The following is an 18,184-nucleotide window of genomic DNA, read 5'->3' on the forward strand; positions in this document are numbered from 1 at the left end:
CACAACAGTAATTACTTGTGGGTGGCAGAAGACATCATATGGATTTTAGGTGAGGATTGGCATACCTAGAACATAGGAGCTGATCTGAGTGTGAGGGCTATTTGGTTGACAAAGACAGCTTTTGCTTTCTTCACAATTTGCTCAATTTTAACCCTACTCTAAAGCAAATATATGAATATTTCACATGAAGAGACAATGCAGCAACCTTTGAGAAATTCCTATAAATAAAGGCTATTTAAGTCCATTTTTTTAAGATCCTGAAAGAGAATTGAAAGAAAAACAAAATAAAAAATGTTTCTCATTATTATTCAAGACATTCATACATATTACAAATTTAAATGTATAATATTAAATTGAAAAACTAAGTGGTCATATACAAGTTATCATATGGTAAGTCAAGAGCAGAATAATTTTTTAAAATTACAAGATATTTTCTATTTTAAGAAATGTGGGTGGATTGAGCCCTTGTTCTAAGTGAGTTGATAAACTCTATTATTACTTAAAGAAAAATCAGCTTTGGCTTGTTGAAATAACCTATGAGGAGTATCTTGCCATTCAAGAACCTCACATTCTCTAAATAATAAGTGGCATCTTTGATTTCTTGCCTTCATAAATAAATATAACCATTTTCAGTAATCAAAACCAACAGGCATGAAATTCACTTAAAACTAACTCTTTCTTCAGAATCCCTATTTCTATGAAGCATTTTCCAGGCACAGAAGTACCCTCAGGACCATTTTCATAGATGAGACATTCAAACAATTCCAAATAACTGTCAGGAACTGTCAGTTCTACTCCCTTTAGCAAATAAAAATAACCTTTCAGAAGCCAGTTATTTGCTTAGTCCATGTTCTGCACTCAACATGTGACAGTTCTAAGGCTGTATTTATTTTTTGCCAGCAAAATTTGTTGGAATATCCTAATTTGATTCCTTTCACTATTAACATAAATAATGTTTCCTGGGGTAGTTCTGGGAGGGGGGGGTGGAGAGGATCTCCATTCCTGAAGACTACTAATCAAATTTTAGGAAAAAGCCCAAAGTTATTGGCTTCCTGAAGGTAGCAGACAAATTGCTTTCATTGTACCTGTCAGACTGATGTCAAACAATTTGTGGAAAAACAGCTGGTCTCTACAACACAAAATTAAAATGGATGAAGGCCTGGATAATTGGTCTAAGTTGAGGGTTTGCCCATTGCATGGATGACTTATCTTCTCTTTAAATAATGAGTCATGTTAAGCTTAGGGAAGGTATTTAAATAGGGATAATGAAGAGCCACATGCTCAGAGTTAGATCTTAAATATTTCCATCTTAAGGATAATAATAATAATAATAATAAATAATGATATTGATGATGATTAGCATTTTTATAGGATCTGTGGTGATAACATACTTTATAAATATTAAGTCATTTGATCACAAGAAGCATACAATAATTCTTATTTTACAAATGAGGAATCTGAGGCTCAGAGTATGCCAGAGCTGAAAGAGCATAAAACTTGGAGCCTGAAGAGTAGAGGTCAAGTCTTGATTCTTTCTGTCATTTACTAGCTGAATGACCTTAAGCAAGTCACCTTATCTTTCTGGGTTTATTTCATAATCTGAAATATTGGGTTTGGGGGATGGTATATATATGCATCTCTTCCAGTGCAAATATTCTGTGATTCTCTAAGCATTGTGCTCCAACTACCTTTGACAGAATTAATATCATATTCCTAGCTTCAGCCTTTTCTTCAAAGCTATCACCGGAGAGGTCAGGCATCCGATTTATTTGAAGTAAATTTATGTACAGCTGACCTCAGATAAAGATGGTTCAAGGAAAAATAAAATGAGCTTTTTCCCCCTTTGGAAATCCACTCTCCTTTCCCCACTAAAAAACCACCACCAACAACTATAATGACATTTTCTGCTATTTTGCACTATCAATTATTTGTTCCAGACAGGCTGGTGTCCTCTACTCTTAATTAGAAATCAGTGCTTAAACTATTCTTCTTGCCCAGGATGCACTTGATCCTCTCCACCAATCCAAGTCTATTCCACCTTTTAGTTTCTTTCGATTCAAACCTATAACTAAGTGGGCTTCAGATGACTAGAATGTATAGAAGAAGGGGGAAGTTTGGGGTGGTGCCTTGAATGAGGATGTGGCTATTACCTCTGGTCTCACAAAATTATTACCAAATAAAGCTGCTTCTTGTGTCATGAAACAAATAACCGTTAGTTGAAGTCTTTCCTTCTACTTCTTGTTTTCCTGACCTTTTTCTGGGAAGGATACATTGTCCTTGACCTGAGACCACATTTTCCTCCTACAGGCTCTGTTGCCAGACTTTTGACTTTGTCCTTTGTCCTGGCTTATTGGTTGCTCAATTGATCCTTAGGAGAGAATTGTGTTTGGCAAATCCAATTACATTCAAAAAACATTATTAAGTGCAGAAGCAATGTGAGTAGTGGATAGAGAGTTAGTCCTGGGTTCAGGAAAACTAGATATGTGACTCTTTATAAGCCAGGTAGTCAATTAATATTTTTAAGCTTTTATTGTGTGCCAGGCACTGTGCTAAATCCTGGTGATATGAAGAAAGGCAAAAGAAATTCTCTTCTCTCAAGGAGTTCACAGTTTAGTGGGGGAGACAGTATGTAATCAACTATGTACAAATAAAATACATGTAGGAAAAATTATAGATAATCAATAAAGAGTTGACACTAACATTAAGGGAGAATGGGAAAAAAATTATGAAAGGTATGGTTTTTAGCTGGGAGTTGAAGGAATTGAGGGAAGCAGAAATGAGAAGGGAAATAATTCCAGCCATGGAGGACAGACAGCCAGTGAAAATGCCCAGAGTTTGGAGATGGAGATGGAGAATCTTGGGCAAGGAGTAGCATGAGGCCAATGTCTGGATCACAGTGTGTCTGAGAGAGAGTAAAGTGTAAGAAAACTGGAAATGTCAAGTTATGAACAGCTTTGAATATCAGTCAGACTATTTTGTATTTGATCTTGGAGTTGATAGAGTCATTTAACCTCTCTGAGTCTCAGTTTCCTCACCTACAAAATGGGAATACTAGAGTCATAAGAGAGTTTCTGCTTTAACTTTTGTTGAAAGTGAAGTTTTTGGAGAATATAACTTACTCTCCATCTTGTTCTGTAGTCTTCATTTTGTTGTGTATGACCTCTGCATGAATTGCAAGACCAAGTACAGCAGTTGATTCCCTTTCAGTGTCTTCTCTGCTTCTCCAATTGATGCAAAAAAAATCAAAAGCAAACCAAAAAACAAATAAACAAACCATCAATTACAGAGAGAGAGAGAGAGAAAGAGAGAGAGAGAGAGAGAGAGAGAGAGAGAGAGAGAGAGAGAGAGAGAGAGAGAGAGAAGAGAGAGAGAGAGAGAGAGGGAGGGAGGGAGAGAGAGAGAGGATTTAATCTTTGGAATGTCTCCTCTTATCCAACCTGATAGGTAGTTCCCTTTGATTTAATGAAACTAGCTATACTACGAAGATAGTTTCTTATCTATCTTGTGTAGCTAATGATATACACTCTCCTAAACAAGCACACTTTTTTCTTTGTATAACTATCCTCAGTGTAAAGAGCAGCCATCTTTTTGTTTGCTTCTTTGTTTGGTGTAATATATAAATGTTGCTAGCTGAATTGTGAATAGTATACATTCCCATCAACTGCTGGTGGGGTATGTTGCACTTTAAGTATATAAAAACGTCTGTTTCTATGATTGGTTCTATCATATTGGCATTAATTAGATGAACTGATGAGGAAATTCATGCAACACTACTTCAATGGATTATCGTGAGGAACAAATGACACAATGTGTATAAAGCCTTTATAAACTTTAATTTGAGCTCCTACCATTATTATTAGAAAGCAATTTCACAGAGCAATTATTAAATTTAGTTTCCTTCTCAACACTGAAAGTCAGAAGATACAATATTTTGCTAAGTCCTCTCTTCCACTAGGTTTCTCTACTATTGCCAGCCCACATTTCTTCTTTTTTATGAATTTCCGTGAGAGGTAGTATGCGTACCAGACTGGTCTTGGACTCAGGAAGCCTTGTGGGAGTTATCCTACCTCTCACACATTTTGTAACCATTAACATATCAAATAACCTCTCAGTGCCTCAGGCAACTCTTGAAAGCCATAATCAATTAATCAACAAACCTTTATTAAGCACCTACTATGTGCTCTGCTAAATTCTGGTGATATAAAGGGAGGCAAAAGTTAGCCCCTGATCTCAAGGAGCTCACAACTTAAAGTTAGAGGTGAATTGGGTGAGTTCCTCAGGTTGATGAAATCCTAAGTTCAGACCAATGCCCTTCCCTATCTCCACCCCCACCAGAATTAAAAACAGTAAGTCTTGTATTTTTTATTAGGAGTGGCGTGGGAACGGAATATTCTGGAGAAATATCTTGGTGTAGTGGATAGAGAGCTAACCTTGAAACCAGGACAACCTACTTTTAAGTAATTTGCTGACGTTTCAGTGTTTTGGGCAGTCTCTAGGCCTCTAAATTTCAGAGAAAGTGCCAGTCTACATTAGTAGAAGTAGTCTCCCCACTCATAAGTTCCCTATGAAGATAAAATCTGTAGTCCCATCCCTTTCCTTCAAGGTCCTCTGGGGGACCACATAAAATGTAGTTTTGTGGAACAAGCTAACTTTAGGGGATCTGCTTATGGTTTCCTTGATAGAGGAAGCTTCCTTTTCTACCAATGCAAGTGGGCAATTATTATGCCACTTAGGAAGTTAAAATACTGATGTTAGTTAACATTCTAACATCTAAAAAACTTGAAAATTGCTAAGAACAAACAAACAAAAGAACCAACAACCCTGATATGCTCTTTCTTCTTGAAACACTTCTTGAAATATTTTGTATTTTAATCTGACATAAAGTGATGACAGTACCAGTATCTAGAGTACAGAATACTTATGGTCTCTCCCAGAAGTTCTGAAAGTCAATGTTTCATGAGAATGTAAATGCATATATAATTCAAGATGAAAAATGCCAAGTTCTAATTCAGGGGAATGTGGAGATGAATGTAGTGAGATGATTTTTCAAGCAGAAATGAATTTAGAGGATGAGATAATTTTCATTAACTTTTAAAAATTATGATTAAATCAATTTATGATATGTTCATATCAAACAGAGATGACAGACAAGATTCAATAAAAGGATTATTAAAATTTCAATGCATAAATTACATTTCTACTTCCTTTTTTCCTTTTCCATTTTTTTGTTTCTCATTTGTTAAAATTGGAACTATTTTACTGAGTTTATTTGCATTAATGAAAACAGCCCTCTGCACATATCAGACTATGTTAGTACCTACATATGAAACAGTTTGGAGACCATCATTATTTATGAATTTTTTTCTACCAATGTTTGAGGGAAACGTGATTGATTATATCCATTTTCATTTGTATTATATTCCTCCAGGTTAAAAAAATACTTTCACAGAGACAGATCCTTTTGAAGCAAAAGATATATAGGTAAAATCAGTGTTCAGATTATGAAACAGAGTTGCATTACCATCCTGGGACTGCATTACCATCTCTGATAAATTGTCTGTTCTCAGATTTGTCTTCTGACATTTTTGAATTCATGTTATGATACTTACATAGAACATCACTCAACTCTCCCTTTTAAGCCCAAGAAAATTTAAGCTGTGGATTCTCCTGGTTTTAGAGGAACAAAGATTCCTGTGGTCTCTCCCATTATCTTCTATTACAGTTGGATTTGTATTCTCCAAAAGCATAGCATGCAGTGGTCCTGGGATATATTCTCAATAATAGCATCACTGAGTTCAAAGGTATCATTATTTTGGTAATTTTTGCACTGCAGTGACAGGAATTCTCTTATGAAATTACTCTATTTACTACTGCATTTTGTAAGGAAAAAGTAGGAATTGGGGTCACTATGCAATCAATCATTGTCTGCAAAATGTAGGGGCTGGACTAAATGAAAATGAAGGTCTATTTAAGGTCTAAAATGCTATGAATTTAACATATCAGGTGCACTGATAAAATCAGTAGTCTTCAGAGTAGGGGCTAGGACCTTCTCTGGGAGCTTGTGGATTGACCCCAAGGGGATATGTAATCAATCAATCAGAGGGTGGGAAGATGAATTTGTTTCCCACCCTAGTTAATCTTGAGGCTTTTATCCAACACAAAATATTTATCTACTCTTCACCATTATGGCCCAATACTCTCCCAGATCACCCCTTTCCCATTGTTGTGCAAGCTGCTAATCTCTCAGGCAGTTATAACCTAACCCCTACCTAAGTACATATAGTGGCATCTGTGCTAGTGTTGTTGGCATCCCCCACTCTTTGTCTTTCCCCTAGCCAATCTATACACCAGGAAAAAAAAAACACACTGAGAAGAGGCATGATCAAAAAAGTTTGGAGACCAGTGGCATAGAAAACAGAGTAGAAAGCTAGGTCTTGATTATACCTGATAATATGGAAACAGGAAGAACATGGATCTGAAATTAACTCCAGATTTTCCTTCAAATCAATAGTTTGAACCATTATTACTGAGTTTTCTCAACTATAGCTTCAAATAGTTTTGAAATAGTCAAGTTTCAATGATCTGTTTATAATATTTCATCTCAAAGTATGCTTTCAATTTCTTGTTTACACAACAAAGCAGGTGATAAAGTCCTTCATTAACATCTATTATTTATTTTAGTTTCATTATTCATTGAAACGGAGGCATTTAACTCACTTAACTGTCTCTCTCTCTCTCTCTCACTCCCTGGTCATAAAATGAAATATAGCAAATTAAGGCAGAAAAAGGGCAATACTACTTAAGTTGGTTCAAAGAAAGAATGCTAGCTCCAGGAAGAAGTAAAGACATTTTTCTTTCCTATGGAAATCAGGGGAGAGTTCTGAGCACAGTATAATCGCATTTTCACATGTCAGAATCCAATGACAATGATTTAAGAACTATTATGAATTTCCAGGACATTGCTGTTTTTCATTTGTGTCCAACTCTTTGTGACCCCCATTTGTGGTTTTTTCACAAAGATACTGGAGTAGTTTGTAATTTCCTTTTCCAGCTCATTTTAAAGATGAGGAAACTGAGGCAAAAAGACTTAAGTGACTTGTTCAGGATCACACAGCTAGTGAGTGTCTGAGGTCAGATTGGAGCTCATGAAGAAGAGTCAGGACTCTATGTCACCTAGCTGCTCCTCTAGGACATTAGACATCGCCAAATGCAAATACCAAAATATACTAAGGCAGCTAGATGGTATTTTGGATAGAGTTCTAGACTTGGACTCAAACTCAGAAAAATTTGAGTTCAAATCCTGCCTCTGACACTAGCTATAAGACTGTAGGCAAGTCACTTGCCTCTGACAGCCTCAGTTTATTCATCTGTAAAATGGGTATAATGATAGAACCTTCTGATGATCAAATTAGATAATCTATGTAAAGTGCTTTATAAACTTTAAAGTGCTATATAGATGTGAACTATTATTATATATTAACAGTTCTTGAATTCCTGCAATTTTTTATTATCTGCACTATTCTGCGCCTTCATTTAGTGTGCTTAATTAAACAGTTCAATCTGGAACTTGTAACTCATGCTTAATCTCTGGCCCACCTTACTAACAAATAGTGAAAATGACCTAAGGGTAGAAAAATGAGGAGTGAAAGACTTAGACATTTCACAAGCTGGAAGTAGAGTGTTGGCTTCTCTTACATATGTTAGAAGAAATTTGAAAAATAAAATAAAAATTTGTTTTCTTTCTAGATATAAAGCCATTGTGAACCCTATGGATATCCAGACATCAGGTGCAGTCCTGTGGACTTGTGTGAAAGCCATTGGCATATGGGTAATTTCTGTGCTGTTAGCAGTTCCTGAAGCAGTATTCTCTGAAGTGGCCCACATCAGTAGCATGGATAATGGCAGCTTCACAGCATGTATGCCATACCCACAGACTGATGAGCTACATCCAAAGATCCACTCAGTGATGATTTTCTTGGTCTATTTCCTCATACCTCTTGTTATCATAAGTATTTATTATTATCACATTGCAAAAACATTAATCAAAAGTGCACACAATATCCCTGGAGAATACAATGAGCATTCTAAAAAGCAGGTAAGAAATGGATGGGAATACACTAGCAATTGTTTTTCATTTTACCTAGAAGCTCAGAAAACTGTGAATGAATGAATGAAAAAGCATCTATTAAGTAATTACTATATTCAAAGCACTGTGCTAAGCACTGGAGATATAAAGAGAAAAGTAGAGAGAGTCTCTGTTCTCATGGAGCTCACATTCTAAGGTGGGGGGAGAGGTAGAATATATATATAAGAGACTCATATGTCTATTGTAAGTCAGATGTAAGGGTTCAATTGTTCTTACGATGAAATAGCAGAATAGCATTAGAGCCTTTTATGTAGTCAGGACTAGGCTAGTACTTAGATGGATTATATATTTACATAATGTAGTGTGATTTGAAGTGCTCTTAGAAGGTCTTACCTCCCCCTACCCCCCAATATGTGGCCCACAATCCTGTCATAAGGTTTAAAATTCTACCATTAGAAATTAATTTCTCAGGGCTAATGTTTTCTTTTTCATTTGTAAATGTCTTTGTGACATTTGGTCACATAATACCTTAGTTTAATCAGATTTTTTTTTTCTCAGAGCAGCTAACTGAAATTCAGGTAGGGAATTAGAGTTTTGTTGAAGAATAAGGATGGGAAAAGGGAGTTAATTTTAGAGCATTGACACTGCCTGGGGAAAGGAGGCATAAGTGGGATGACACTGTGGTTGTTACGAGGCAGCCTGAAGGTACTGCAAAAGTGCAGGACACCAGGGAGAAGTGGGTGCCAGGAGGTAGAAAGGAGCTGAAGGTGGACATTGACTACTGTACAATTTTGCTTACAGTAAAAACTTTTTCAAAGTAAATCTCCAAACTTGCCATTAAGATCATTACCAATAGGAACCAATCATACTGATTTAAAAAAAAAAGGAACCTAAATACTACTGGAAACCAGGGCTTTAAAGGGCAGCCTTGTGTGTAAACCTGGAGAGAGAAATCCTCTGTTGGCTTTCATAGGTTGGGACAAATTATCTCTGCTTGTTCCTTGGTTGAGAGGAGCAGAATTGAGTTGATTTAGATTATGTGATAATGGATTTCATAACTTCCTTTGAATTAGGTAGAATAAAAATAAATAAAAGAAATACAGATCAGGGTTCTGTGCTCTACTGAAACAATATTAACAAAAACTGATTTCTCCAGTAGGTTTTTTGCTTGTTTGGTGAGGCAATCAGGGTTAAGTGACTTGCCCAGGATCACACAGCTAGTAAGTGTCAAGTGTCTGAGGCCAGATTTGAACTTAGGTCCTCCTGACTCCAAGGCTGGAGCTCTATCCACTGTGCCACCTAGCTGCCCCAGGTTCTTTTGAGTAGGGTTTTTTTTAATCACAACTTTTTATGCTGGGTCTCAATAATATTCTTTTTCTGATTGAAAAGTGAACATTTCAGTTGAGACAATTATATAATTGCTTTTATAGTAAAAACAAAGTATACAGTTGGGTTGTACTTTTCCAACTAGATCTGACATAGTGGGAAAATTACCATTAACTAACTTTTTACTCTATGACACTAAATAACATTGATATAACACTTTTTAAAATAATAATTCTGAGGCACAATGTGCTTAATTGACTTTCCAGGATCATATATCTACTGTTAGAGCTGAGACTTGAACCTAGTACTCTTTCTCCTTTATTATATTGCCTCTTTCTTCTGCTTTCTAATCTCATGGTTGCCCCAGTAGAGGAAATTTTGTCTTTTATACCACAATGGCAATTTAGATGAGCAGTCTGCAAGCTCTTGACAACAAAACTAAAAACTCACTGGCTTCAAATTGTGTACCCTCCAAACAGGGTATTCTATATGGAGCTTCTTTGCTCATAGAACTTTTTTCCTAACCTTGGCAATTCTTCTCTTTGGTGCTCAGGAAGATATACAACTAGCAGTGTCAAAGTCAGAGAATGTGTATTTGCCAACCAAATCAGTTGACTAGTAAGAAAATATTTCTTGAGAGCCTGCTGTGTCAAGGCACCATGTTAAAGTCTGGGAAAAATAAAGACATTGGAGGCACGATTTCTGCCCAAAGAATATTACAATATAGCTGGGAAGATAAGATATAGATTCAGAGATTATCCATCAACAGATTAGGGTATTCAACTAGACCATTGTTCTTCTAACATTCTATAATATTATTACTTTATTCTGTAGACAACAAAAATTCAGGGGAAGGAAGTCAATGTGGAACAGGGGACATTTGGACTTTATCCTATAGTTAATTGATTTTTTTTAAGGCAGTAAACATTTTTTTATTTCTTAAAATGACATCAAAAAATTGAAAACCCAAATTACCATCTACTAAATCATCCCATGCCAAATGAAGTTGTTTAGAGAAATCAATATGAGTGTAAAGGTAAAAGCCCCATAGGTTTCCTTGGGAGAAAGAGGTTTTGCATGTTACAGATCTTGTATAATTTTCCAGGGAAATAGTGTGGAATGAATGTTGGGCATCATTGCACCATAAGGCATGATTGTATCAGCCAAGAGCTCATGAAGCTCCTGGTCATTTTAAATGTCTTGTTGGATATGGCTGGACTGGGTAGTAATTGGGGCTTTTTTGTTTGTCTAAATAGAACTACCAGATAATTCCAGTAACTGTGCTTTCAAATATTAAATCATAGCAGCCAGAGAGATAGGGGTTGAAATTGAAGTAGTAATTTCTGAGCAGAAGACTGGTGAGATAGAGTTGGTATTTTTGGAATATTAACTTGGATTGGAGGTACCGCTTCTTCTAAATCCTGATATAAATTGTTACTGAAAGGGGCATCAAAAAGCACAATTTTAAAATTGGCATCTTCAACTGGAAGGAAACAGGAAATGACATAGAAAATAGTAAGCTGGTCTTGGAATCAGGAAGGCATATTTAAATTCTCTTCCTGACATAAACTAATTGTGTGCAAGTCACTTTGACCTTTCAGTGATAGATAACTCTCTAAGAGGATGTTAGGAGTAGTTGCCACTATGTACGGGAGAACATCTTCCCTGGATTTCCCTACACCAATAAAATCACAGATCTGAACATAGTCCACATATTCCACTAGGAACTCAAGGAAAAGTCTTGCATGGTAATAGTACCTTTTCTCAATTTGCTACACAGCTCTTATTTTAAAATGCATTTAAAAATTTTAAGACAGATATAATCAAACTGTCAGAAACTGGGTGGTAGAAAATGATTTAGAGATAAAACAAAAGAACAGAAATTCTCCCCACTCTCTCCCCTGAGAGGAAGTTTTTGGAGACTTTCCACAAAATAACTACCTTCAAAATGCATGCTATAGTGAAATAAAAGGAAACTCAATCTGATTTTTTTGAGATTTAAAAAAATTTATTTTTAAACCATTTTAAATTTGTGAAATACTTGACAATTTTCACAGGTCAATAATACATGTATACAGGTAGCAAGGTGTGGGAAGAAAGGTGGACTTGAAATAAATAGATAGATCATAGATTTAAGGTTAAAAGAGACTTTAGAGGTCATTTAATTCAACACTTTCAGTTTACCTTTGAGGAACCCAGAGAGATTACATGAATTGTTTAAAGTCACTCAGACAGTTAAATGGTAGAGCCTGGATTTGATCTCTTATTCTGTGGCTCTAAATTCAGCATTCTTTGCACTGCACTGTGCCTTGTGACTATGGGCAAGTCACTTGAGCTCTTTGAGATTCAGATTCCTCATGTCTAAAACAGAGATACTAATGCTTGCATCTCAAAGGATTCTTGGGAGGAAAGAGCTCTGTAAACTCTAAAGGGCTCCATCAAAGTACAGTATTATTAGATGTCTGTTTGGAAAGGTAAGGGTTAAAAAAAATCATCTCTACTTTAAAAGTTTCTTATATTTTACCTATTCAGACTACTCTTGTGTCTGAAATATGCCCAAGTTTGTTTAGTTTTCATGCTTCATTAATTGGGTGGATTTAACATAAACAGAGATAATTTGTGTTAATAGTTGGAAGCTCAAGAAAAAGAAAAACAGTTAAACACAAGGGAGCTTTGAAAGATTGTGGATTGGAAATGTAAAGGCTTAGGTATTTACTTGTGATTCATCACCTCAGTGTATGTAAACTGTCAAATATAAGTGGTAAAGACAATGCTACATACCATTAAGCTAAGAGATTTCACAGCAGTGCCTGAAGCCACTTTGATGAAGAGAAGTCAATGTTTTGCTGATGTAATTTGGATGCATTGTCATATCAAGGTCCACTTCACTCATTTCAATGATTGTAATGTTGGAGACTGACTTGATTTGACTCTGCTCATCTAGATGATTATTTCTCTTCTATTTTCAGATGGAAACACGAAAACGCCTGGCTAAAATTGTCCTGGTCTTTGTGGGCTGCTTTGTGCTCTGTTGGTTTCCAAATCATGTGCTCTACATGTATCGATCTTTTAATTACAAAGAAATTGACCCATCCCTTGGCCACATGATCATCACCTTAGTGGCTCGGGTGTTGAGCTTCTGCAACTCTTGTGTCAACCCATTTGCTCTTTACCTGCTCAGCGAGAGCTTCAGGAGACATTTCAACAGTCAGCTTTGTTGTGGGAGGAGGGCCTATAGGGAGAGATCTCCAAGCTACCTGCTTAATTCCTCTGCTGTGCGGATGACTTCTCTGAAAAGCAATGCTAAGAACACAGTGACCAATTCTGCCTTCCTGAATGGGCACAGCATGAAGCAGGAAATGAATCTGTGATTCCAGTCATTTGACTCACTATCTTGAAAGAATACACTCTCTTTATATCCTTGCTGAGCTGGGCAGGATTAAACAATTCCTTCCTTCTTCCCACGTTCTTTCAGCTAGTTCATTAGAGGACTGATCGCTGTTGACTCAGAGAAGGCAAGACAAACAAGACAAGTATTTTTCTTTGAATGGGTTTTTTAATTACATTCAACACATGGATTGCCTACATAGAGAAAGACTGAAGACTGGTCTAAAACGTCTTCCATGCTCTCAATCTGCACCTCCCTCTCAAAAAAAATCACCCCAGCTTGATATAACACAGTATTACAAACTGTAAGATTTAAGCAACTGCCACAGCTGACTGCAGAATATTTTCCTTAGAAGTGTTTTTCTTGGAAATATGACATGAATTTCTATGTTTCTTAAGATATTCCATAAGGGGTTACATGATACTGAGATTTAGTTTTTTCAGAGACTTTTCCTTTCTGGTATAGGTCACATTTACAGATGTTTACTTTGGGGATTTCTACAAATGGTGCCAATATATGCACAAAAATTTGGACCCAAATTCTAAATGGTGATAATAGTTATTGAAAATTCAGTGAATATGTCAACATCAAATGCATCCCTGAACTTCAGAAGTTTGGCTTCTAAGATGATATATGTTTTTTTAAAACACAGTAAAAAAAATAACAATAATAATTCACTAAACAATGAAATAGCATAATGGTTAGTACCATCTGTACTAAACAGTAGAATTCTTCTTTGGTGATGAATTGTTCCTGTTGGTATGGTCAAGTACATGTATGCTGTCCCTTGAGAACAGTAGTTATAGGAGCTCTGCAATTCATGTCAGCTTCTGAACCACCACCACAACAAACTATTTAAAATCTATAGCTGATTAAGTTGTTTTATGGTTCACATCTCATAGGATCATAGATTTAGAGTCAGAATGGACTTCAGAGGCCATCTAGTACAACTTCATCTTTTTATAAATATGGAAATAGAGACCCAGAGAGATTAAGTGACTTTACAGAAGGCCACATAAGGAACAAGTAGCCAAACCAAGATTTGAATGTAAGTCCTCTGGTTCCATATTCAGACTGCTATCCACTATGCCATACTACTTCACACTCTGCTGTGAATTGGTATCTTTTTTTTTTTAATCTAAAAGCAAATCTGGTCTTAATTAAATGATCCAATCTTCAATCATGAATCAGAAAGCCTTGCCTTTGAATCAGCCCATTTTAAATCATTGCTGTTTTCAAACGACATATGGCAGAATGAGTTAGATTATTTAGGTAATAAAATGCCAGGGGGCTATAGGGTAGATGGTAACACCTAGAAGCCATATAGCTTATCAGAAGAAATGCAGTTGTTGACTTTTATCTTATTCAAACATTGTGAACAATCAAGTGGTCATTTCAAGTGATAAGCTCACTACTTCACAAAGTATTTTATATTCACATAGTTCTAATTGTTTGAAGTTCTTCCTTATATTGAGAAGAAATCTGCCTTCTCATAATTTTCACCCATTGATTTTAGTTTAGTCTTGTGAATACATATAAAGGGCAACGCTTGGGTTCAAAAAACTCACCACGTAACTATAGAATTAGAGAGATGTCTGCTATGTACACTGTTTCCCTTTTTGACCACCATAAATTCTTAGGGTCAAATGGTCCCTTTCCCTTTAGGTGCCCAAAACTTCTGCTTGACCACCCAGTTGCTCCTCAATAGTCAGAATTAGTTACACATTAATACTTCATTAAAGTCCTTTACCTTATGGGAACTAAAATTGTTATAAAACCAAGGATTCATTTCATATAGCATTTTTAGTGGAATAATGTTTTTGGCAGATGTCTGTGGAGTTTAAATCCCCCATCACTAGTATATTTGACCTCCGTGCCAATTCAATGGTCTTCATCAGTAATTCATCATCCATTTCCTCCATCCATCAAGGTGGCCTGCATTACATTTCTGTGAAATAATTTGTTTTTCTTTTCTTATGTCTTCACACAAATATTTGCTACCGTATTTTAGGTTCCTGTATTTCTGTATAGATACAGACTTTGAACAACATTGCTAAGCTACTGCCTTTTAAATTGGATCTGTTTCCTTAACATTAAATGCAACAATTATTAATTGACTGTTATATATAAAGCACTCTCCTAGGCACTGGGGATACAAAGACAAAAATGAAATTGTTCCTGAGATTGACATATTTCAGTCATGAATTCTTTCCCACTAAGGCCCAACAATACATATGAGGTTATTTATCATTTACGTGTTGAAATTTCAATATTCTTTATTATTTATGTTTTGTGCTGTTAAATAAACATCTAAAGATGTCAGAGCTTTTCCTGTCCCTCTTTATCATTATTTTCTTCTGTGAAAAGTGGAAAATCTCAACTAGGTTACACAAATCCCTCTTTTTGTTTTACTTTGTATTCCCTTTAGGAACAAGTTTATAATTTATCTACAGCTTTTTCCCCCTTCCCTCTTTCATTTTTAAATTCTCTTGATCAAACTAGAAAGCCTCTGGCCATATATAGTTTTCTCAATCCTCATTATATGTCCTTCATCCATAGTCAAGAATTTCTCATTCCAGTATCTTAAGCTATCTGAAAAATTAAGTCTTGCTTTTTTGACAGCATCTTCATTCATAGCCAGCTGTTGACTTTATATAGCCTCCTTTCTTTTCCAAATTCATATCCTTCAATTCACATATGTCATGGCTTATATCCAAAATCCTGTTAATTTAAAATGTCTGAATAATTTTAGTATTTAACCTGACATCTGGCCAATGCTAAATTTTGCAAAGACAGAAAGAATCTGCTTAATAAAGCAGTCTGCATATTAGGTTTATGTTAAGTATTTATCATACATTTGACATACTAACCATCATTAGTCATTCATTGGTGGTCCTAATTTAATAATAGCAGTGTTACAAATTTATGTTTCTTTTCAAAATTCAAGTATCTAAGAATCTGGTTAATATTAAGATTAGATGTTTCTCATTTTTCACTGATTAATTGTCCTTCAGCTGCTGTTTTGGTTATTTTTGTGATTTCCCCCCATTTTTTGTTTTATTTTGTGTGTTTGTTGATACTTTTGTTTTTCAATGTATTTAAAATGAAGTTGGGAATTGCCTGTGTTTTGAGGACTTTGAAAAAAATATCAAATCTTGATTTTCTGCCTACAAATGAGCTATTTTGAAGATTATCTGTGTAAATCTATCTATAGTATGCAAGTTCTATGACATAGAGTCTGGTTTGTAACCCTGATCGTACTCTTCCTAAAAGTTTTCCTTTATGGGATGATGTGATTTTCCATTAACTTTCTCTAATCTTTACTTTTTAAAACACAGATAATTGAGAATTTGGCATATTATAAAAGATATATTTGGCACTTGAGATTTCCTCTAAGCATTAAAACAAAAAATATTACATGTGCTTAAAGGAGCAGGTAATATTAAATTGAGATCTAAGAATTTGATATTTCCTGGATTTCATAGAATATTTTTAGATAAATTTATATCTATTCTCCAGACACTCTATTTCTCCTTGATCTTGGTTTTAAAGATAAAATAAAGAATAAGTTTATTCAGAGTTCATCCATACAATAATATCATAGAAACAAAAACCTATGGGTATGTAGATAAAAGAAGAAAAAAACTCTCAAAAGGATATATCAGATGTCTGCACATCACCAAACACATTAGAAAGGGAATAGAACTAAATTCTACATACAGCTGCACTTTTGTCAATGATAGAACTAAGAGACAGAACTAAAGAAATAGTTCTGGAATACGTTTCTACAGTGTGGTATAGATTTGAGGGATATTTTGATAGTACATTTGCCACTAAGGTCTTTTCGATGCAATACCAATTATGGGAATAACATATTACGTTACTCTCCAAAGACAGATGTGGAGGGAGAGTCATAACTGGCAATTCTGATAACAGATCCAATTCACTTTCCCTTTGAGAATGGGGATACATCAAAAGTACAAATACTTCTAATTATAGCTTGCGTATATTAGAATTAGAGATATTGAGGAACAGGGAGGCAAGGTGACGGAAGCTAAGGCAGAGAAGATTGAACTTGTTGTTGAACTTATTTGGGAAGAGAGAAAGTTGTCTGGGGGGGTCTATAGATAACAACCACAAGGATTTGGACAGGATGGAATGAACTTTAAGGTAAGAGAAATGGTTGCTAAATGATGGTGGCAGAGGAGGTTCTGAAAGTGGCAGTGCAGACAACAGATTTGCAGCTGGTCCTGGGTCTCAGGGAGTGTGAAAGAAAGCACAGACATAATTGGAGAGAATCCCAAGAGATTTGGCATTTTCACGAAAAATTTGGTTTCTGCAAAGAATGTATTTAAGATTTAAGATCATAGGATCATAATTTAAAGCTTGAAGGAATCTTGGAAATCATCTAGTCTAACCTCTTCATTTCTGAGATGAGGAATTGAGGCACTGAGAGGTAAAATGATTACAGACTGTAAGAGCAAGGATTTGAAATCAGATCTCATGACTAGAAATCTATTGTTTCTACTGCACCATAGCAGAGGAAAGATCCAGAATCAAGAAGATTCTGCAGAAAGTGGAGAGAGAGAAACTGGAGGAAAACTAGGGGTGTTTGAGGGTCAAAGGGATAGGGCTAGAATGGGGAAAGGGAAGAGGGTAGTTGGTATCACATGAGTAACTGACTACCTTTATTGTTTATCTGCCTAGTTGATCCAGCACTGATCCCAGGGGTCCTGGGTCCCAAGTATATGGTTGTGGTGTGTATTCTGTCCTTCGCTAATGAGATAGTGCCTTGTGAGGGAGAAGTGGTGGTCATGGGACCCTGGGAAGTGAGAGTGATGACACCCTTGGAATTGGGAGAAGAGCCAGTAGTTAGATAGACAAAGAGGCCATTGATGGTAGGAGTGTTAAGGAGTGTTAGTACAATAGGAAGCAAGCACCTTCTCTCCCCATAAGAAATCATGCCAATCATACTATCTACATCTGGAAGACTGGTATTATTGCCCTGTGCTAATTTTTATTCTACATGGGAGGATATAATATGAGTGATACAAATAGACAGAAATTTTGCTGTTTTTTTTTGTTTGTTTTGGCAAGAGATTTGCATGGTATGAGATACAATATTAGTATAAGGCAAATGAAAATGGTAGAAGGTTGCATCTTTATTAATGTTCTTTTAAAAATATTTTGACCAAACTGAATAAATAAATAATTGGTCAAATTAATAGCTAAAGTGGGTGAACCTATAATGTGATTAAGAAGGCCCAGCTTCAGTGTTTGAAATGGCATTTTAGAATCTGGTAGTGATTTCTTCCAATATTGCTCAAAGGAACTTTTGTGGGTGTGTATGTGTGTGTGTGTGTGTGTGTGTGTGTGTGTGTGTG

The 18,184-nt window shown here is 35.7% G+C and overlaps 1 protein-coding gene across 1 annotated transcript in view; it reads left to right on the plus strand.

Annotated features, from left to right (window-relative positions):
• NMBR (neuromedin B receptor) overlaps positions 1-15,579 on the plus strand; it is a 28,404-nt gene extending 12,825 nt beyond the window's left edge. Inside the window, exons 2-3 of the mRNA XM_020972488.2 lie at positions 7,747-8,095; positions 12,382-15,579. Coding sequence (XP_020828147.1) covers positions 7,747-8,095; positions 12,382-12,783 — 751 coding nt within the window. The 3' untranslated portion in view covers positions 12,784-15,579. The remainder of the gene's footprint in view (positions 1-7,746; positions 8,096-12,381) is intronic.
• The last annotated feature ends 2,605 nt before the right edge of the window (positions 15,580-18,184 follow it).

The sequence above is a fragment of the Phascolarctos cinereus genome, unplaced genomic scaffold, assembly GCF_003287225.1.
Source record: "Phascolarctos cinereus isolate Bilbo 61053 unplaced genomic scaffold, phaCin_HiC Scaffold_5;HRSCAF=322, whole genome shotgun sequence".
Classification (NCBI taxonomy): Eukaryota; Metazoa; Chordata; class Mammalia; order Diprotodontia; family Phascolarctidae; genus Phascolarctos; species Phascolarctos cinereus.